Source organism: Carcharodon carcharias, chromosome 14 (genome assembly GCF_017639515.1).
Source record: "Carcharodon carcharias isolate sCarCar2 chromosome 14, sCarCar2.pri, whole genome shotgun sequence".
NCBI classification, from domain to species: domain Eukaryota; kingdom Metazoa; phylum Chordata; class Chondrichthyes; order Lamniformes; family Lamnidae; genus Carcharodon; species Carcharodon carcharias.
Genome location: NC_054480.1, coordinates 23,243,167 through 23,265,920, shown reverse-complemented (window position 1 = coordinate 23,265,920; position 22,754 = coordinate 23,243,167). Strand labels below are relative to the sequence as shown.

Below are 22,754 nucleotides of genomic sequence, written 5' to 3'. Positions count from 1 at the left end.
GAGAGAGAAAGTAGATCAGAGGTATAAAGTTCTGAACAAAGAGCAAGCACAGATATACATGGCCATCTCCTGTGGTGTATGATTCCATGAATCTTCCACACAGTAAAGTTGGAAAACCACTCCATTATTGTTCTGTTCAGATCAGATTACACACTAGTTCAAAGCTTTAGGATTGGAAATAACAGACTTTCACAAAATTCTCTTGCTCTAAAATGCTTTAATATTGCTTAGTATCCAGGTTAATAGAAGGCAAATGCACAATTTCACTAATCTTTAAACTGAGTGCACTATCATTACTTCAACATCTTTATAAATGATTTCAAGAAAAACATAGGTGAATAGTTTCAGTCCAAACTCATATCCTCCTCTTCATCCTTTTTGTCTTTTGATTCACTGTCTCCTTCCTTGTCATCGAGTTTTGTCTTTGAGGAGGCAGAACTGTGTTGCATTGCTTTGGCAAATCCTTCCACATCTGCAGCAGGGTGGGGAAAATGGAAGAACACACAGACCTTATTTCCTCTAATTCAAAATGGAAACACAGGCTCGTTATTATATTCACCTAAATTCTTTCATAACTAATAAAGTAAGTGTAAGGTAACGTACGTTTAAATTGAATCAATTTGAGGTAAAAAAAAACACTCCCAAGATCCATAAAGCTATTTTTGACTGGACCAGAACAAAAAATAGATTGAAAGATTGTGTTTATCCAAGTTGAATGAGGATTCAAAATAGGTTTGATCTTACCCGAGCTTCATTACATAAAATCGACATAGCCACCATAAACCTTTTTCCCTTTGTTTTAAGTTTGGCCTATATTTGCTTCTAATGTCAGAGTCAAAAATCAAAACCTAATGTAGCAATAAGATACTAAAACCACTAGAATCAGACAATAATCAATGTAAAAGGGCCAGTTTCAAATTAGCGCAGCAGGATTTAATTTAGATAATTACCATTTATATTACTAAATGTTGCCTTGCTCTGTAAATCACAACAAAGTACCTTACAGAGCAGGTTCAATGTAAATGGTGTCAAACAAGGTCAGTCCAACTGAGGTGGAATAAAAACCAATGATACAATGTCACATCCACAATATTTTCTTATAGGTTTACCAGACAAAGGCACAGAGTTTTCTTAAAGTTTTAGGCATTCAAATACAGCCACATCATTAAAACAAGCAAAGCAAAGGCGGCACTCAGGGCAATTTCATTTTAAAGGGTTTTTACCTTCAGATTTTAATGCCCCAGTTGGGGTGGATGGGGCTGTGTGATCAGATGGAAAGGTGCAGGGTGGAGATCCCGTAGTTCCTGCCTCCATTCAATTTAGTCCAAGGTGAGAAGGCTCAAGGACAGCCTTCTTCTGTCATCAATCCATGGTGCAGGCCACACTGCAGTACCAGCAGTGGCCACCGCTCCAGTGACACTGCCCAGGCCAGAGCGCTGTCAGCCTGGCAGCTCTCAGAGATGGAACACCTGTCCTACGTCAAGATTTCCGGGGGGAAATTTCCCTCACAGGAGCCTGGAGGCCCCTATAAGGTAAGTGCCTGATTGGGACTAAATCCCTTCAGGCCTCCTGGAAGTGGCCATGGTGGGGTTGCCACCCTTTTTCCTGCTGGTGGACTCTGCTGCAATCATTAAATGCAGCTCATTAACTCCCATGTGCAGGCCTCAGTGACATCAAAACAAACCAAGAGTAGTTTTTTTTCTAGGTTTTCCAGACACTGGGGATCTTCCTGGGGCCAGTAAGCACACATCAATGTCATCACACGCAAGTACTATTCTCTCTGTCATAACATGTTTGCCCAAGATTCAGGTTTAAATATAAAAGCAACTGTGAACCTAGTCATAGGATATGAAAAGGCACTTACCCCCCTTTCCAGCTGCTTCCACAGCCTCTGCTGGCAAACCAAACTGGCTCATTAATGGGCCCAATTGTCCTGAGGCCAGTGCTGCACTGAACATGCTCATGGCCTACAGAAATTTATAGAAGAAAATTGTATAGTTTTAGTCAGCTTTAATATCTTTATAGAAAGTATGAGCATCTGCATATTTACTTGAAATAAAAGCTTCCAAAGATTGGCAAAGACATGAAGTTACTTCTTGTACATGCAGATATTAACAGTGTGCTTCCTGTACTAAAAAAATTAAAAGGTATTACAGATACAAGATACTTTAGTTTAATTAATTTAATTGGTCTAGTCCATGAATTTCTACTTTATTAAATAAGAAAATTCCAGCTCTATTATATTAAATCAGCTTTGTTCTTCTGTGACGTGCATGAACATTTGGAATTTTTTTTTTGAAAGAAGCTTTGTCTTTAACAAACATGATAATAAAAACTTAACATACGCTCAATTAGATATCCATGGCAGTTTGTTGGAGGCAATATTGTATACCCTAGCTAGACTCTGCCAAAATGTATGTGGCATCTTCAATGTCACCTCAATCATGGCAGCATTTTATACTGCATGCGCATACTTGAGCAATTCAACCTCAAGTTTCAGGGAAACCTAGAGTCTTTCAGTGAATGACTAAAACCTGATCACTAGATATTACAACCTGCCAATGCACTCACTGCCCCAGTTAAGAAATCAGACTAGAACCTATAGGTATACAAATTGCTTCTCCAATGTGTATTGAACTGTTGGGCATTATATCAATTCCAGTAATTAGAACAGACCTAACATCATTTGAGGGGTGAGCAACTATAGCATTGCCTGGGAAAGCAACATGCTCACATTACTTTACCCTTGGCAGATCTGTGCTAGGGAACTACATTTACACCATAGGCACTGGGAGAAAAAAAAAAAAAGAATTCTTGTATAAAAGAACAGGCATTTTAAAAATGGATTCAGTCAGGATATATGTCTAGCAGAACTACATGTTTAGTACTGCACAATTTGGATTAAAGGGCATTAAACCACAAATTCAAATCTATCACTTAGGGCAGAAAAATTCAAATTTTAATAAATTTGAACATGTCAAAGAAATTAACAAACCTGTTGAAACTGAGGAGACGTTAACGTATTCTGAATTTCTTCTGCAGGCTGAGGCAGTGACTCTCCTGTTGGAAGGTATGGTAATAATCGTTCTTGAACCTCTGAATTCGCCAGAATAGGAGCCATGATCTCCGGTGTCAACACACTGGATAAATCCACTGCTAGAAAAAGAAATCAATTCAAAATATGCAATTATTTCTGCATACCAAGTTTAAAAATCTCAGGTTATCATGCTCCCCATCCAGAACCAAGAATGTCCTCTGCAATTCAGTGTTGTGCAAACATTTGGGTAGAAGGACAAAAGGTCAAGACTTTCAAATGCCATAGAAGTACTTGGAAACTTGGTGAGGCTGAGTTGAAGAGTAAATACATAGCTCTCCCATTATGGACATAAAAGACCTGATTGCAGCAGAGAACCATTTTTGTGTTGTCTTCCCAAGAGTTGCACAGTAAAAGGGGTAGAACACTTGCCACTGTCAGATACAGTTTTCATTTCCCAGCTCTTGTGCTTTAAAACTTTGACCAAAATACACTAGATGGCATGATCTTCTGCAACTCACCATCTAGTAATGCCAACTGCCACAAAGCCAGAGGTACAGGGCCAGACAGCCCCAAAGGAGACAAAAATGCATAACTCTTGGGAAATTCCTCCAGAAATCAAGCTAGCTATCTAGATCCAGTGGTGCAGGGAATACTACTATCAAATGTCTTTTTGAAAGGACTAAGAATTTCCATATTTATCACAAACCATAACTACTTCATAATATTACAAATTTCTTGGAGGCAGATAAGGGCTATCACCATTCCATCCCCAACTTTGAAAACAATGTGCAATTAAACAAATCTGTTTTAAGGTACAGTGTGTATAAGAACAATGATGGCCACAGAAAGATCCTGTTGAAAGGCAGTTTAAGAAAAAACAGATGGGATCATTGGTTTTATTAAGAGCACAGGGAATCAAGGAAGTTATGCAAAACCTTTTAGAAACACTTCGCTGGAGTACTGTGTTCAACTCTGGGTACCACACTTAGGGAGGATGTTAAGGCCTCAGAGCAGTGCAGAAGAGATTTATAGAATGGTACCACAGATAAAGGACTTCAGTTACTTGGAGAAGCTGTAGGTTTCTTTAGAACAGAGAAGGTTAAGGAGGGTTGATAGCAGTTTTCAAAGCCATGAACACTTCTGATAAAGTAAGAAAGATGAAACAGTTTCCAGTGGCAGAAAAATTAGTGATCAGATGGGAATGATTTAAGGCGATTGGGATTTTTTTGTTTAAAAAGTCACTGATCCGGAATTGCCTGACAGGGTGGTGAAAGCAAATTCAATAGTAACTCTCAGAAGGGGATTTGATAAATACTTGAAAGGAACATATTAGGTGACTAGGACTAGATGGATAACTCTATCAAAGAGCCAGCCTAGGCATGATGGATTAGAAGGCCTCCTTCTTTAGAGTCATAGCATTATACAACATAGAAACAGGCCCTTCTGCCTATCGTGTCCATGCCAGCCAACAAGCATCTATCTATTCTAATCCCATTTTCCAGCACAGTCCGTAAGCCTGTATGTTATGGTGTTTCAAGAGCTCATCTAAATACTTTTTAAATGTTGAGGGTTCCTCCCTCTACCATACCCTCAGGCAGTGTATTCCAGATTCGAACCACTCTCTGGGTGAAAATTTTTTTCCTCAAATCCCCTCTAAACCTCCTGCCCCTAACCTTAAATCTATGCCCCCTGGTTACTGACACCTCTTAAGGAGAAAAGTAATTTTGTATACCTCTAGCAGGTCCCCCCCGCCCCCCACCCCCCCTCAGCCTTCTCTGCTCTAAGGAAAACAACCCTAGCCTATCCCAATCTCTCTTCATAGCTGAAACACTCCAGCCCAGGCAACATCCTGGTGAATTTCCTCTGCACCCTCTCCAGTGCAATCATATCCCTCCTATAGTGTGGCAACCAGAACTGCACACAGTACTCCAGCTGTGGCCTAACTAGCATTTTATACAGCTCCAACATAACCTCCCTGCTCTTATATTCTATGCCTCGGCTAATAAAGGCAAGTATCCCATATGCCTTCCTAACCACCTTATCTACCTGTGCTGTTGCCTTCAGAGATCTATGGACATGTACACCAAGGTCCCTCTGATCCTCTGTACTTCCTAGGGTCCTACCATTCATTGTGTATTCTCTTGCCGTGTTAGTCCTCCCAAAATGCATCACCTCACACTTCTCAGGATTAAATTCCATTTGCTCTGCCCATCTTACAGCCCATCTATATCATCCTGTAATCTAAGGCTTTCCTCCTCACTATTTACGACACCAAATTTCATGTCATCTGCAAACTTACTGATCATCTCTCCTACATTCATGTCTAAATCATTAATGTACACTGCAAACAGCAAGGGTCCCAGCACTGATCCTTGTGGCACATCACTCGTCACAGGCTTCCAATCACAAAAACAGCTTTCAACCATCACCCTCTGCCTCCTGCCACTAAGCCAATTTTGAATCCAATTTTCCAAATTGCCCTGGATCCCATGGGCTCTTACCTTCTTGATCATTCTCCCATGTGGGACCTTGCCAAAAGCCTTACTGAAGCCCATGTAGACTACATCAACTGCGCTACCCCCATCTACACAACTAGTCACCTCCTCGAAAAATTCAACCAAATTTGTTAGACATGAGCCCCCCCTGACAAAGCCATGCTGACTGTCCCTGATTAATCCTTGCCTCTCCAAGTGAATTAATTCTGTCCCTCAGAACTTTTTTCCCCCCAATAGTCACCCTACCACTGATGTTAGACTCACTGACCTGTAATTACCTGGTTTATCCCTACTATCCTTCTTAAATAATGGTACCACATTCACTGTCCTCCAGTCATCTGGAACCTCTCCTGTGGCCAGAGAGGATTTGAAAATTAGTCAGAGCCCCTGCAATCTTCTCCCTTGCCTCACATCTCATCCAGGCCTGATGATTTATTCACTTTTAAGCCTGCTAGAACCAATAACACCTCCTCCCATTCAATGCTAATTTGTTCAAGTATATCACTGTCCCCCTCCCTGATTTCTACACTACATTGTCCTCCTCCATAGTGAACACAGGTGAAAGTAATCATTTAAAACCTCACCTGCGTCCTCCAGCTCCACACCCAGATTGCCATTTTGGCCCCTCCTCTTTCCCGGGTTATCCTCTTGCCATTAATATATTTATAAAACGCCTTGGGATTTTCCCTTATCTTGCCTGCCAGTGTTTTCTCATGCCCTTTTCACTCTCCTAATTACTTTTTTTTTTAAAAAAGTGCCTCCCTACACTTTCTATACTCCTCTAGGGCTTCTGGTGTTTTAAGCCCTCTTTCTGCCATAAGCTTCCTTTTTTTCCCTTAACCAATCCTCCGTATCCCTTGACATCCAGGATTTTTGGTCCTACTCTTCACCTTTACGGGAACATGTTGGCCCTGAACTTTCTATTTCCTTTTTGAATGACTCCCACTGGTCTGGTGTAGACTTTCCGACAAGTAGCTACTCCCAGTCCACTCTGGCCAGATACTGTCTTATCATATTAAAATCGGCCTTCCCCCCGCCCACCAAATTCAGGACCTTTATTTTGGGTCCATCTTTGTCCTTTTCCATAACTACCTTACATCTTACAGAGTTATGGCCTTTACCATGATGATTCTTTGGTCCCATAAATAATGGCTCAGAGTGGCCTGCAAACATGACTAATTGCAGCCATTTTAAATTACTAATCAAAAGGCATACAAACTGCAAGCCAATTACAAATACATGACCGAAATTCTATTTTGACTGGCAAAGGTTGTTTTCTCATATGTTTTAAGTATCTCCAGAACTAGCTCCTTACCCTGCTGTCCAGTTCCTTCAGCTGCGGCAGGAACAGTCATGCTAGCCAAGATACTCTGCAAGTCACGGAGCTGAATGGGCTGAGTTGGGCTTGTTGCAGACCCAGATGCTGTAACAGATGGAGATCCAGATGCAGATGTAGAACTTGTACTTGATGTTGCTGGTGTCGTTAGACCTGCTGCTGCTGCCGCCGCCGGCACTGCCGTGGATGCTACTGTGGGAGCAGGTACTGGCGTTGTTGCTGCGGCAACAGAAGGCACTGAAGTCATGCGAACTGCTGAGGTCGTGGAGGATGGAGTAACAGCTGCAGACTGGCTTCGTGAGCTAAACACAAATAAAAGCACGATTACAGAAAAGATCAGTGACTCGATTTGCCAAACTGAAGAGTAGCACGCTGGAGGGAGGGGAGAAGAAGAGGACACAGATGATGATCTAATCTAGTTTTAACCAACTATCTTTTCACTGCACCATCATCTAAACGATTGATTACATCACATAAGTACAACCTTTACTTTCAAACTAGAGAAAGATTCTTCATTGTCTGCTTTTCATGATGAAAACTGTAATACAGTTCGGCATTTTGTCAAAAACTGTTATTGAAATGCATCCGCTATAGAATATTATGAATGAACACAAACGCAGTAATGAAAATGATGGAGTCATTTACAATACTGAAGGCCATTCGACCTACCAAATCCATGCCGGCTCTCCGTGGAGCAATCCAGTCAGTTCCACTGCCCCACTCGATCTCTGTAGCCCTGCAGCTTTACTTCCTTCAAGTGACCACCCAATTTCCCTTTGAAATCATTGATTGTTCTACTTCCACTACCTTCCTGGGGAGCAGTTCCTGATCATTAGCACTCGTTACATAAAATAGTTCTTCCTCACATTCCCCCTGTATCCCTTGCCCAAAACCTTAAACTTGTGTCCCCTAACAGTTAATGGGAACCGTATTCCTTGTTTACCTTATTCAAATCTATGGCATATCCTGTATACTTCCATCAAATGTTCCTTCAATCTCCTTTGTTCCAAGGAGAATAACCCCAGTTTGTCCAACCTAACCTTGTAACTAAAATCCCCCATCCTGTAAACTTGTTCTGCACCCTGTCAAGGGCCCTCACATCCCTGCTAAGTGCGATGACCAGAAATGGCTGCAATATTCTAGTTGTGGCCTAACCTGAGCTTAGCAGACAAATTGAGACATGCAGCCACAGATATTAATGATAACATGTGTGTAAATTATCTGTATTCTCAGCACTACCTTCCAATGTACTGCTTCTTACCCTGAAGAACTACCAGCAGCCGTAGGGCCTCCACTGCCAAGTAAGCCAGCGAGACCAGCTGGCCCTGCGAGCGCACCCAGACTTCCTGGAAAGAAAAATGACATCAATAGGTTGCAGCACTACAGCTATTAGGATTTACGCTCATCAAATGGGGCATGCCAAAATGTAAAACATAGAAAGAAAATTTTCTGAAAATCCTGTCAAAAGGTAAAGTTTCCTTAGCATACATCATTTTCAGGAACAGGAGAAGCTTTATTTACCAAATAAAATGAAAAATCTGATTGACTGTCACTGATCAATGATCTGCAATTTTTCTAACTCAGAAGAACTTTAATTTGGGAGCAAGGATGCAATTTTTTCCTGAAGCAGAACTAAGACAACTTGTTTTCTTTGGTAACTATGGGCTGGATTTTGTGGGGTGACAGGAGCCTTTGTCCACTGGTCAGCAAACCAGCGGGGAACCACCGCCAGTTCTGTGGGGGAGGCCTGACGGAATCAAGTGCTTTTCAGGCTGTAGTCGGGCCTCCCCCATGATTGAGGTCCCGGCGGTGGAAGCCCCACCCGCTGAGAGCTTCCAGCCAACCTTAGGCCAGCAGCTACTCATTGCTGCCAGCTGCAAGAGGTGGCAGCTGGCAACTGCACCCATCAGAGGCCCAAGAATCTTGTGGGACTCCAGGCCAAAAGGTGAGTGAGGACAAGATGGGGGTCAGGGACAAGGGCAGAGGGTGGCTTTCAGCGGTCTCTCTCCATCTTGATGCCGGGTCCCGCGATCAGTCAGAGTGCCTGATAACAAGGCCAACCCCACCCCTACTCCAGAAGACAGCTGGTGGGCAGTCTTCAGACGGCACGGAAAAGCCGCTTGACTCCCATTAAATCCCTGAGGCAGGACATGCTGCTGTCAGCTGACAGGAATCCCACGTCAGCCTCTTCTGCCCTCCAAATTAATCAGGGCAGGTTTGCCTGCCACCAGGAGATTGACACGGGTCCTCTCCCACAATTAAGTGGGCACAGCCGCAATGGTTCCCACAGCCACAGGCTACATTAAATCCAACTCTATGTCACTGAACACTATATCGTACTAGGAAAAAATATTTTTGCACTGGGCAACATGTAAAATTAAGAAAATATTGTAAAAGAACAGCACCACTCCTTTACATATATGGAAGATGGGGTCTAAACATTTGCACATACAGTATTAACATTTTTGTGTTACTGAAAACATTGGCAGCACCAAAACTCTTAAAATAACATATTTCTTTCTTTTCTACCTAATCTGCACTCATTTATACATACTTATCCTTAAGGGTAAATCATGTGGAGATCTCAAATTACATAAATAATTAATTGTAAAACCACACATTTTACTATAGATGGGGCTGCAGGCCAAAGTTGTTTGTGCAAAGTTAGAAATAAAACCTAGCAATCAGATGGCTAAGCAAATTTTTTTTTTCAATCTGAAAACAGATTTGCACCATAAGATGTTTCCTTTTAAGTCCCCATGTTCCTATTCTTGTTTTCCATGTAAGTATGCAGCAGGGCTCAGGCTAACTTACATTACAATGTTCCCAGTCGCTGTAAACAGAAACCTCCCTCTCTTCTCCTGTCTTCTCCAGTTGTGTGGAATTCTACCAGTCTCATTGAAAATAAATTTTTTCCATCCAGTAAGGATAGAAGTTTTTATAAGTTGCTTTTTGCTACAAATTTATTTATAAAATGTGTTTAATATTTACCAAGTCCACCTAAACCGGTTGCTCCCATCAGCTGCATGAGCTGGTTATGACTCATGTTACCCAAAAGACTCTGCAATCCACTTTCTCCTGGAATAAAGAGATGAATGACAATCAGAGGAGTCTGTGTTCAGCTCCTCTTATTTACTATACATATGATCTACATACTATGATCTAGAAGACTTTGGTAAAATATCAAAATTTGCTGATGACACTAAACTGTTATGAAGACTGTGCAAAGTTGCAGAAGAGAGAGGTAGGCTAGAAGGGTGGGCAGAGGGGTGACAAATGCAGTTCAAATGGGCGAAAATGTACATTTGGGAACAAGTTTTTTCATGGAGCACAGAAGCAATAAAGCAAACTAATTACTTGGTTTTGGGTTTAGAGGTACATCACACACGACACAAAATGATATTTTTGTAACATTGTACGAGGTAACGCAGAACAAGGCCTTAGTCAGGCATCAGCGAAGTATGGCGTACCATTAAGAGATATAAAAGCATTAGAAAAGTTGCAGCTTAAATTCACATTTCACACTTGACAAATTCCTTAACAATTTAAGAAGTTAGGGCTTTCTTCAATAGAGCTGAAAATGTTACCAGGGACCTTTAGAGAGGTCTTCAAGATACCATTGTTTATAAAGTAAAAAGTGATAGACTACTTCCATTGGTTTGTGAGATGGTAACAAGAGGATACAAAATTTAAAATGACCACAAACAATTAAAGTGGAGGTTAGAAGAAAAATTAACCAAAAAGGTGTTTTTTGAATGTAGAATGCTTTATCAATAGCTCATGCTGAATTAATTATTTTTGCTTGGAAATGAGAAATAAAAAATGTGGAGAATGACTGTGGGAATGGGATTAGATAAGGTGGCACATGTGGAAAAAAAATAGACCAAAAGAATATTAGGGCACAGAAACAGGTTATTGATTAGAGATAATAAACCGCTCGTTTCTGTGTAGGCACGAGCATACTTGCAGTTTTCTACACATTTTAAATGTTGCTTTTGGTTTGCCCAAAGATTCATTAGAATTTTAACAGTCCCAAACTTAGAAGAACCCATCTAAAAAAAAATCTTGAATATGAAAGCCATGTAAACTCAATTTAAAACCTGATACAAGCAGCACAACACTGCTCTTTTAAACAATAAAATCCATTTTTTAAAATAAAAATTGTAAATTTTTACAAGTAAACTACAGGAACTGGCTATTACTCTGATTTTTCTTAATATTGCTTTTCACATGCAATCACAATTCACATTACATAAAAATAGTTAATTAATGCAAGAAAAATACATTAGTATATTAAAAAAATTATATTTTGAAAAACGTAAGAAAGAAAATACTTTGAGTTCCTTATTCACTCAGATTATCAAGCAACTAATTGAGCCACATAGCCAACAGGTTCTGTAATGATCTCAGCCTGTATTGGAACAGATAAAATTCACCATGGTCAATGCCCATTGGTAAGAAAAGGGAAAATTTGGTTAGGTTCCCCAATCTGATTGCGATACGCAACTCATGCTAGATGTGTCCTGGCCGAAGACATGAGTGGACCAGCAGCAAATCCTACCTAATAGAACTGTCAAATAATTTGCTAATGTTTACTGCCAAGGCGTACACTTAAATGATTGCTACTTTGGCAAGATTCTGAAGGTAATCTGTAGAACAAATCCCAGGAAGGAGCCAAGAGATTCAAGTAAGATGGCAAACTGGGAAAAAAACTGTCAAGAAAGGAAAACTCATTTCTTCCACACAGCAGTGAAGATGTCAAACAAGAATAAAACTACTCTTGTTAGAAGTTATCTTCATACATTAATGTAATGTTATAATGGTTACACAGAGTTCAAATTCTAATGAACTAATGGAATACCTCCAAGTGCAGCTAGCTCATGACCTCCACTGCTGCCACCACCACCCAAAGCACCAGGCATTGGTGGGTTGTTCAGATATTCATTGACTTTACGGCAGAACTCTTCATCTTTATCAGATTTGGGCTCCTGAAGATTTAAACACAATAGTTAAGGATCACAAGTGAGTCTAAAATCATTACCCACAGCGTATCTGTCTCAGGAGATCTGGAAGAGGGAAAGGTATGGATTTACAAAAATATAAATTTCAATTAACATTTTCCATCAAAAAACGTGCAAGAGTATGGGGAAGCACTGGTTCAAAAGCTCTATTGATGGCATTCTGGACCCAAAACTATGATGTTAACATTAGAAAATTAAACAATTTGGAAATTTTAATGATGCATATTAGAAAACATCTAGGTTTGTTCAACTACAACCAACATCTCAGTGCTTTAATGTTTTTGTTTTATTCTACTATTAAAAGGGACAGGTTGAATAATTAACATTTTGATACCCAGTGTCAGCATTGACCTTTCTTACATAGGGATAGGAGGGATCATCAAGCTGCAGTTAATAGGCACATGCAGTCTCAACCTCTATAATCTAAACTTGCAACACCAGACTACTCAGTCCTAGTTTCATTCAATGGTTTGTTCTGTTTGAATTTTGAGTGCAGAGACTTAGAAAGGACAGTTACTAAAGCATCATTTCCATGCTGGTGGTTAAATCCTAACTCAGATTAGCAGTACAAAAAATATTGATTGACATAAAAATTAAAAATGTTGGAACTACTCAGCTGCACAGCCATTGCCTGGTGTGTAGTATTTCCAGGATTTTCTAACTTCTATTTCAGATTTCCAGCATCAGCAATATTTTGCTTTTGTCATGGATTTAAAATTCACAAGGGCCTAAAGTTCCTTGTACCTATGTGACCCATGAAGACAAATAGAACAGACACCTCCGCAAGATAATGGACTGCTCTAACCATGCTCCTTAACACCAACTTCACCAGAACACTGCTTACTCCAACAACACACAGTTGCATGTTTCTTATACCAGTAGCTTTTTAGAATAAGACTGACAATTTATGGACAATGAACATGCACATACCAGGAATTAGGCTAAAATTGAAAATCTTTACAATAAGCAGAGAAAATGCTGATCCCACTGCTCTGGGATGGAACTAAACATTTACTCCTGAGGTGAAGGACAGTGTGCGACCTAATAGTCTAGCACATGTTTGCTTCATAACAAAATACGAGCTACGCTAGACAGACTCTTTTTACTTTGTTCAGTGATTTGATAAGATAAAATACAAGCAATTTCAAATTAATTGGTTGATCTTCCATGCAGCCATGATTATGATGTTAAATACTAAGACAGAATTTGTTTAACTTGGTCAATTTCTCTAAGGCCACTGAAAATTGGGATTGGTAAACTGATTTAAACAATCCATAGCCTAAACATTCAGACCATGTGCTCAGTTACAGAATAATTACTTAGGGAAGTTTCTCCATTGGGTTGAAAATCTCCAACAGCATATTTGGGAAAAATCAAACGAATGAGCTGAAAAAAATCAACAGGAAACGACTGACTTTCTTTCATTTACAGCTGTAGTTGCATAAGTACATTCATAATAGGTATCAACAAGAATTGAAAGCACAGTGAAAGAAACTTATTTTAAAAACATTTTTTAACATTTTTAACAAAAGCATCTTTTAACATTTACCTGCATCCAAAAGAAAAGCCGTTTCGAACCTGCTTTGAATTTCAGCACAAACACTCGTCCTGTAGTACACTGGGCCACTCGCTTAAACTCACAGTCATCAGGGAAAATGATCAGGTCCTGTAGAAACAGCACCCCAACTCAATCATCATGTAAAAAAAAACTTCAGTTTCTTAACTTTTACCTCAGTACATTTTTTGTACATGGTTTTACTTCTTCTAGAAGTTTTTCACAAGAGAGCATCATTCCAGTAAATTTAGGACCACTTTAAACTCCGAATAACCAGAGCACACCAGACTTTAATCAAGTCTACATTATCTCAATTTTATTTTAAAAACCAATTTACATTTATATAATGCCTTTACCAAGCACACCGCTGAGGTGCAATCAGACAAAAAAGGGCTCCAAGACAAGGGAGATATTAGATGGGGGTGACCAAAACTTTGGTCAAAATAATGGATTTTCAAGAGGGCTTTAGAGGTAGTGGTAGACAGAAAAATTTCGAGAGGGAATTCAGAGTATGGCACTTATCCAGCCCAAAGGGCAGCATCACTGGTGGGGTAAACAACAGGAAGGATACATAATTGACCAGTTAGAGAAAACAGATAATTTCAGGGAATTTTTAGGGTGTGGGGGTTTGTTGTGGTGGAATAGCGCTAGAACATTAGCAAATATGCAACAAGCTCTATGCCACAATGCTTCAGCAGTGTCCACAAGCCACAATTGTGATGGCAATGGGCCCCACCAACAAACAGTGCACCAACCTGTTAGTTGGGTTGCCACCTATCCAGGTTTAAGAAGTCAAGTGTTTGAGTGGGCTGTGTGTAAATCAGATATTAAAGGCCAAAATCCAATTTTTCAACAAATTCCTGAATCATTATCTTATAGGAACAGTGTGGGCCATGGAGCCCTTCTAGCTTGTTTTATCATTTATTGAAATTATGGCTGATCCATAACCTAACTCCATCCAATGATTTTGACTATATCCCCTTACATCGTTGGCTAGCAAAAACATATCAATCTCAGATTTAAAATTATCTGAGTCAACATCTACTGCTTTTTGTGGTAGAGTGGCCCAAATGCGTACTGCCCTTTGCGTAAAGATATACTTCTAAACTTCCCTCCTAAATGGCCTGGCTCTGATTTTAAGGTAAATAAAAGCAATATACCGTGGATGCTGGAGATCTGAAATAAAAACAGCAAGTGCTGGAAAAATTCAGCAGGAAAAATACAGCTGTGGAGGGGAAACGGGGTTAACATTTCGAATTCAATATGACTCTTCTTCCAAAGAATCATACAGACTTGAAACATTAACTCTTGCTCTCTCCACAGATGCTGCCAGACCTGTTGAGTTTTCCCAGCACTTTGTTTTTATTTCTGATTTTAAGGCTACGCCTCCTTGTCCAAGACTCCAACACCAGTGGAAAGAGTTTATGTTAATCTCCCCCACCAATTCCTTTCAAAATCTTGAAATCACCCCTTTATTTCTGAAATTCTAAGCAATGCCAACTAGTGCATTTAATTTCTTCATATATACCCCTTGGAACTTGCATAATATTTTGATTAATTGGTTTTGCACTTCTCCCGAGGTCAATATATTCGAAGGTGCAGTGCCCAGAATTGTGGATAGTAGTTCAAATGTGGCTTAACTAGAGCTTCGTACAGCTGTGGAAAAGCTTCCTTCTCTTTAAATTCTGGCCCTCAATTTATAAAGACTAATCTTTCTTTAGCCTTTTTGACTTCTTTTGTACCGAATCACTACACTTTAGTGATGTGTTTTGAATCCCTAATCTCTCTGGACCTTCACCATTCCTTGATTTTCATGATTGGAATAAAAAGCATAACCTATTCTTCTTTGGCCCAAAATGGATGACCTCACACTTCCCTACCTCGAAGCTCATCTGCCAGTACAATTTTGTCTATTCACTAAATTTATCAATGTCATTTTGCAATTTGATGCTACTTTCTACACCGCTTATCATACCATCAATCTTTGTGTCATCAGCAAACTTGGATATATGGTTCTCAACTATCCTATTAAGGTCACTTATAAATATAATGAATAGAAGGTCTGCCTTCTACCACCTAACCAATCTCCAAACCAATAATTTGCCTTCATGTCTATGAGCTTTAGTTAACAGTCTCTTATATGGAACCTAATTGAATGCCTTCTGGAAACTCTATAACCATCGACATTCCTGCCTGCTACTTTAGTTACTTTCTCAAAAAATTCAATTAGGTTCATCAGACAGACATGACTTACCCATTATAAATCTATATCAGCTCTCTCTAATCAACTCAAGTTTCTCCAAGTGATCAGTCTTTCTTCCAATAACTTCCCCACAACAGACGTTAAGCCAACACATCTATAATGTCCCGGATTCTCTTTCTCACCTGTTTTAAATAATGAAGTTACAATTATCCCATTCTAAAAGGGGACAATTCCTGAAATCAAAAGAACTTTGGAAGATTGTGGCCAAAGCATCCATAATTTTCTCACCTACTTCCTTTCAAATCTGGGGTGGAAACCATCAGGTCCTGGGGATTCCTCAGTATTTAGTGCCATTAATTTTTTCTAATACAGCTCCTTGCTTAGGTTAACTTCAGTGGTTTCAGTCCTTGAATCGTCATTAGTTTCCTTGAACTATTAGACAGATTATCCTCTTCCTCTACTGTGAGGACTGAAAACCATATATCCAACAAGATGCCATTTGCAATATTGCACACATCACTTTTTTCTAATATAATTGCTAAACCTTTTTTGTCTTAATCTTGATATCCCTCACACGTTCTTGTCCTTTTTGTAACTCTTACTATCTTCGTTGTCTTCATTTGCTACTCTTCATATCTCTCTTAGCTCCCTGAATCCACACTACTCTCATTTAGTTTTATATTATCTCTCAACCATGAAGATCGCAATTCTCTCTCTTGGCAAGTAGAGTTCTTGATCCTTAAGGGTATTTACTTGTCCTGCATTAAACTTCTGTTCTAAATCAACACTTTCCACTATTCTCCTATTCAGTTTTGCCTAGTTTACTGTCATCTGTCTCTATCTCATCCTGTAAAAGTCAGCTTCACAAAAATCTTAGTACTTATGATGATCTGGAGTCTATAATTATTAGTTTTGCCAAGTTATCCACCCTCTTTTCTCAAAGGTACTGAATATGTTGGGATACACTTTCACAGTACTGATGAATTCCACTACCTCATACAAATCGATATTTGTCACACATGACACTGAACAGTCTCAGACAATTTAAATGTAAAGCTATAATTTCTTCATCACTTGAAGTTCAAACAAGTGAACTTTACAGTAGGCTGGGCTATGGGGTCTGAAATGGGGGTGTCATCACTGTATGTCAATTAGAAGTGGGCTTTTGAGCTGTCTTTTCCCTCCTTTAACCCAGAATGCTGAATCTATTGTAGCTATTGTGTTAACTCAGCTAACAACAACAGTTCAAAAGCAAAATACTACAGATGCTGGGCATCCAGAACAAAACAGAAAATGCTGTAAATACACAGTCAATCAGGCAGCATCTGAGGAGAGAGACGCAGAGTTAACATTTGGGTTCCATTACCTTGTGGCAGAACATCACTGATGTGAAACATAAATTCTCTCTCAACAGATGCCACCTGATATGCTGAGAATTTCCAACAATTAATTTAACCCAGGTCCCAAGACCTTCTGGCCTCCATGCCTTAACACAGTACTACATGGTGCATTTAAACTCTAACCCATTAATCAGCTAAAGTTTTCAATGAGTTCATCAGCTATAGAACAAGTATCAAAATTAAAGCTCTCTGCAAACACCCTGTACCAAGTCTATCTTTTTTTTGTACTTGGCAAAATTGGCAACCTTCCCCAAGTAGCAAAAGCAAAGCCAATGGCCATGAAGCAATGCAATGTCCCTACTCTTCACAGTCACAGCCAGTGCATCCATTAACTTATTCAGTAGAGCACATGCACTTTTTTTTTTGCAAGTGACGTAACTTAAGGAGGCCAACCTGTGCCAGGGAACTTCCAGATTGCTGCATGGCTGCGCAGCTCAGAGGGAATACTGGTCATAAACCCAGAAGATACAACCACTACCCCCTGCAGCCCATGTCCTCATTCCCTACAATGCCCCTAACTCCTCCATTCCCATCCTCACCCCATAACCCCTCCTTCAGCCAGCCTGCACAACCACCATCCCCTAAAGCCCCCAGCCTCTGCTGCTTCTACTTTTAGCTGTGTCGGCAACAACGGCTAATATCCGCATGCCTCCAACTTTTGTCCAACAAAAGCTGTTAATGGGAATAATCTAAAGATGAGGATTGAAGATTCCAAGTTATGGCTATTTCCTTTGGTAACTTGTTATTCATTGGGGGATTGTCCTTGGGGAAAAAGGATTGGAGACAGACTTGTCTTGGAAACAAATGTCTTTGTAGTTTATGGATGGCTACCTCATGTTTTGCCATCCTCCCAATCTAACACCTACATTAGATATATATTTCTGTCAAATCCCATTTGTCCATTCTATAGTTTGTTCTTCTTTATTCTTTCACGGGATGTGGGTGTCACTGGCCCAGCATTTGTTGCCCACCCCTAATTTTTCCCTCGAAGTGAGTGGCTTACTCGGCTCTTTCAAGGGGGCGGCCTGGACTCACATGTAGGTCAGACCAGTTAAGGCCGGGCGAGGGTTTTACCTCTGAAGACCCCCCCTCCCCCCCACCCCACCACCTCTCACAGCAGATTTCCTTCCCTAAAGGACGTTTGTGAACCAGCTGGATTCTTCACGGTGAACCGAGGCCAGCCTTATTAACTGAATTCAAATTCCGTCCGCAGCCCTGGTGGGAGCCGAACCCGGCGGGACGCGTTAGCCTGGGGCCTCTGGCTTACCAGCCCGGTGACAGCGCCGCTAGGCCACCGTCTGCCCTCTAAACTCTTTAATGGAACGCGGTCAGCCCCACACAACGCCCATCCCCCGAGCAACACCCCCAAAACTCCTTCATTCCCACCCACCCCCACCCCCACCCCCAATGTAAAACCATCCTGTACAACCAGCTCCTTACATCCTCCACAGTGCCGGCGGTGCGGTCCTTCCAGCAGAAATGAATGAGGGAGTCGTCAGTCTGCTGGATGTAAACCTGCCCCTTGCGCTTGTCCGGAGTCACCGTCGAGCCTTTCAGGGACATCTTGCCGGCTCGGAACTCCACCAGATATTTACTGGAGGAGCCCCGACTCCCGGCCACCAGGCTGGGGAACAGCGCTCCCGAAGCCGACATCGCGCGGTCAACAATAATCAGCGGCTTCTTTGATTTCTCAAAAAAACACTAAAATTAAAAAATAAGCCGAAGCCTCCCCTCTGCCATCACCGTCCAACTGCCACCGCCACCGCCGTCTTCGCAACCTAACCTGAAATCCCGCCCTGCCCTCCAGCCCATCGGCTCCCTCCCGCCCGCTACGTCAAGACGCCTAGCACGCCCTGGCTTCTGAATGGTTGACGGAGCTGTCAGTCATCACGCCACAGGACTTCCTTTGTCAGGTTTGGCTGAGCCGCAGCTGAGCGGAAGTGCTGTGTCATTGGCCGCGAGGCGGCTTGCTGCCTCCTATCGCTACCAAGCGGTTACTGCACCTCTAACATGTCAACAAAACCCTAGATAAAAGAGATGGTGCTCTTCTACCTGGCTTTTACAAACAGGAGTGTTTCAATGCCAATCACTTTCGACCTGGCCTGGACGCAAAACGTGTGAAATGTTATTTGCCGTGTGGTATTGGACCAGCTGCTTCAATTTCATCAACAGCAAAATGTGGAGTTACAATCTTACAGCACAAGAACAGATAGCAAAAACTGTTCCATGGCAATGTTTATACTACACATCAAGCTCTACACGGTGTCTGGTTAGGATCTGGATTGGATTGCCTGAGAGTGTGGTAGAGGCAGATTCAATTGAGGCATTCAAAAGAGAATTGGCTGATAATTTGAAGTGAGAAAATTTGCAGGGCTACGAGGAAAAGGCAGGGGAGTGGAATTAAGAGCAGCTCTCCCAGAAAGCCAGCAAGGGCATGATGAGCCGACTGGTCTCCTCCTGTGCTGTAACCACTCTGATTATATGATCCTATTCCAATGATCTCTTCCTGTCTCATATGCCATTACCTCCTTTATTCTGATCACACACCAAACCTTCCCTTATATCGATGCTACATACTTCAGCCATTCTGTGCAGCAGTGAGTTTCATTTTCTCACCATACTCTGTGTAAAATAATTCCTCCTAAACTGCTTATGTGATCAATGAGTAAAAGTATGAAGAAGGGTATGAAGGCAGACTGAAAAAGTGAACTGGGAAACTAGGTTAAAAGGTAGGACAATAGAGATGCAGTGGCAGACTTTAAAGGGGATATTTAATAACTCGCAGCAAAGTGACTTGGATGAAGGGATGGAATGTATGGTAGCTAAATTTGTCAATGATTGGTAGGAAAATAAGCTGTCAAGAGGAGGTAGTGAGTCTGCAAAGGGATATAGATAGGTTAAGTGAGTGGGCAAAAATTATAAGTATAATGTGGGAAAATGTGAGCTTGTCCACTTTGGCAGGAAGATTAGAAAAGTGGTATACTATTTAAAAGAGAGAGAGAGATTGCAGACTTGATGGTACAGAAGGATCTGGGTGTCCTAGTTCACAAATCACATAAAGTTATAATGTAGGCACAGCAAGTGATTGAGAAGGCAAATGAAACATTGACATTTATTGCAAGAGGAATGAAATATAAAAGTAGGGAAGTTTTACTGCAGCTGTACATGGCCTTGGTTAGACTGCATCTGGAGTACTGTGTACAGTTTTAGTCTCCTTACTTGAAAAAGTATATAATTGTGTTAGAATCTGTTCAGAGAAGGTTCACTTGACTGATTCCTGAGATGAGGTGCTTATCTTATGAAGAGAGGCTGAATAGGTTGGACCTGTACCCATTGGAGTTTAGAAGAATGAGAGGTGATCTCATTGAAACATATACAATCCTAAGGGGACTTGATAGGGTAGATACCGAGAAGGTGTTTCAACTTGTAGGGGAGTCTAGAACTAGGGGACACAATTTAAGAATAAGAATTCTCTCTTTTAAGATGGAGATGACGAGATTTTTTTTCTCTCAGAGGGTTGTTAGTATGTGGAAGTCTCTTTAGCAGAAAGCAGTGGAGGCTGGATCATTGAATTTATTCAAGGCAGAGTTAGATAGATTTTTGATTGACAAGGGAGTCAAGAGTTATGAGGGCTAGACAGTAAAGTGTAATTGAGGCCATAACTAAATCTCTCTAATGTTATTGAATGACAGAGCAGGGTCAAAAGGCTGAATGGCCTACTCCAGTTCCTAAGTCCTATGTTCCTATTATTGGCCATTTTATACTTATGCCTTCTTGTTCTGGACTCTACACAAGTGGAAACTGCTTCTTTACATTTGCTCTATTAAACCCATTCTTACTTTTAAAGCCATCATTCATTAGTACTGCAGTAGAATGCCAACCTGGATTTTGTACTCTCAGAGACTGAAGTACAATAACTAGGCTGACACTCCAGTGCAGTGCTCAGGAATCTTACACAGTCAGAGATGTCATTTTTCATTAAACAGACGCCTCATCTGTTCTCTCAGCTGGTTGTCAACATCCTATGGAACTATTTCAAAGAGTACGGGAGTTCTCCATGGTGTTGTGATCAATATTTCTTCCTCAACTTATAACACTAAAAACAAATTATCTGCTCATAATCATATTGCTATTTATGGAGTTTTCTGTGTGCAAATTGGCTGCCACCTCTCTTGTGTAACAACAATGAATACAGTTCATAAAATACTTAATTGGCTATAATGTGCTTTGGGGGTGTTATAAAGTCATGAAAGGCACTATATAAATGAAAGTCTTTCAGTTTGTTGCAAGAGGAATAGAACATAAACTAGGGATGTTTTGCTAGAGTTGTACAAGGCATTGGTGGAACCACATCTGGAGTACTGTGTGCAGTATTGGTCTCCTTACTTAAGAAAGCCTTTAATTGCATTAGAAACAGTTCAGAGAAGGTTTGCTTGACTGATTTCTGGATGAAGAGGTTATCTCATGAGGAAGGGTTGAACAGGTTGGACCTGTATCCACTGGAGTTCACAGGAGAATGAGATGTGACCCAATTGAAACATATAAGATCCTGAGGGGACTTGACAGGGTAGATGCCGAGAGGATGTTTCCCCTTGTGGGAGAAACTAGGACTAGGAGACACGGTTTCAAAATAAGGGGTATCCCATTTAAGATAGCAATGAGGAGAAATTTTTCCTCTCAGAGGGTTATTAGTTTGTGGAATTCTCTTCCGCAGAGAGCAGTAGAGACAGTGTCATTGAATATTTTTGAGGCTGAGTTAGCCCATGGTATGGGGGTAGCATATTAGCATGGATAGAGCGTTGGCTAACTAATAGAAGACAGAGAGTTGGGATAAGGGGGGCATTTTCAGGATGGCAACCTGTAACCAGTGGAGCGTCACAGGGATCAGAGCTGGGGCCGCGACTTATTTATAACATATATTAATGATTTTGATGAGGGAAGCGATTGTACTATTGCCAAGTTTGCGGATGACCCAAAAATAGGTGGGAAGGCAAGTGGTGAGGATGACACAAAGAGTCTACAGAGGGATACAGACAGGTTAAGTGAGTGGGCAAAAATGTGGCAGATAGTATATAATGTGGGAAAATGTGAGGTTATGCCACTTAAGCAGGAAGAATAGAGGAGCTGAATATTATTTACAAGGAGAGAGACTGCAGAAAGCTACAGCACAGAGGGATTTGGGAGTCCTCATGCATGAATCCCAAAAAAGCTAACATACAAGTTCAGCAGGCAAGGCAAATGGAATGTTGGTCTTTGTTTCAAAGGGAATGGAGTATAAAAATAGGGAAGTCTTGCTAAAACTATACAAGGCACTAGTTAGACCACACATAGAATACTGTGAACAGTTTTGGTTCCCTAATCTAAGGAAAGATATACTGGCATTGGACGCAGTCCAGAGAACGTTCACTAGGTTGACCCTGGGAATGGAGAGATTTTCTTATGAGGAGCGGTTGAGTAGGTTGAGCCTGTACTCATTAGAGTTTAGAAGAATGAGAGGTGACCTTATTGAAACATATAAGATTCTTAGGGGGCTTGACAGGGTAAATGCTGAGAGATTGTTTCCTCTTGTGGGAGAGTCTAGGACCAGAGGACATAATCTCAGAGTAAGGGGTTGCCCATTTAAGACAGAGATGAGGAGGAATTTCTTCTCTCAGAGGGTAGTGAATCTGTGGAATTCTTTACCACAAAGGGCTGTTGAGGCTGGGTT

General features: G+C 40.9%; 1 protein-coding gene across 2 annotated transcripts; it reads right to left on the bottom strand.

Annotated features, from left to right (window-relative positions):
• Positions 1-200: 200 nt before the first annotated feature.
• adrm1 (ADRM1 26S proteasome ubiquitin receptor) lies at positions 201-18,836 on the bottom strand. 2 transcript variants are annotated; one of them, XM_041205613.1, is made up of 9 exons: positions 18,488-18,836; positions 13,439-13,555; positions 11,730-11,856; positions 9,860-9,946; positions 8,130-8,214; positions 6,848-7,170; positions 2,996-3,153; positions 1,865-1,967; positions 201-472 (listed from the first exon to the last, which is right to left on the bottom strand). In XM_041205613.1, the coding sequence occupies exons 1-9, from the start codon at positions 18,698-18,700 to the stop codon at positions 345-347; spliced, it is 1,341 nt and encodes a 446-aa protein (XP_041061547.1). In that variant the 5' UTR covers positions 18,701-18,836; the 3' UTR covers positions 201-344. The 2 variants fall into 2 exon arrangements, with proteins under 2 accessions (XP_041061547.1, XP_041061546.1); XM_041205612.1 differs by having other exon boundaries at positions 2,996-3,156; positions 18,488-18,835.
• Between the last annotated feature and the right edge of the window lie 3,918 nt (positions 18,837-22,754).

Coding starts and splice junctions, on each gene's coding strand:
- adrm1 (XM_041205612.1), bottom strand. CDS start 18,700: ATGTCGGCTTCGGGAGCGCTGTTCCCCAGCCTGGTGGCCGGGAGTCGG. Junction 9,947..11,729: donor TGAGCTAGCTGCACTTGGAG/GTATTCCATTAG, acceptor TCTTTATTCCAG/GAGAAAGTGGATTGCAGAGT. Junction 7,171..8,129: donor GCTGCTGGTAGTTCTTCAGG/GTAAGAAGCAGT, acceptor ATTTGTGTTTAG/CTCACGAAGCCAGTCTGCAG.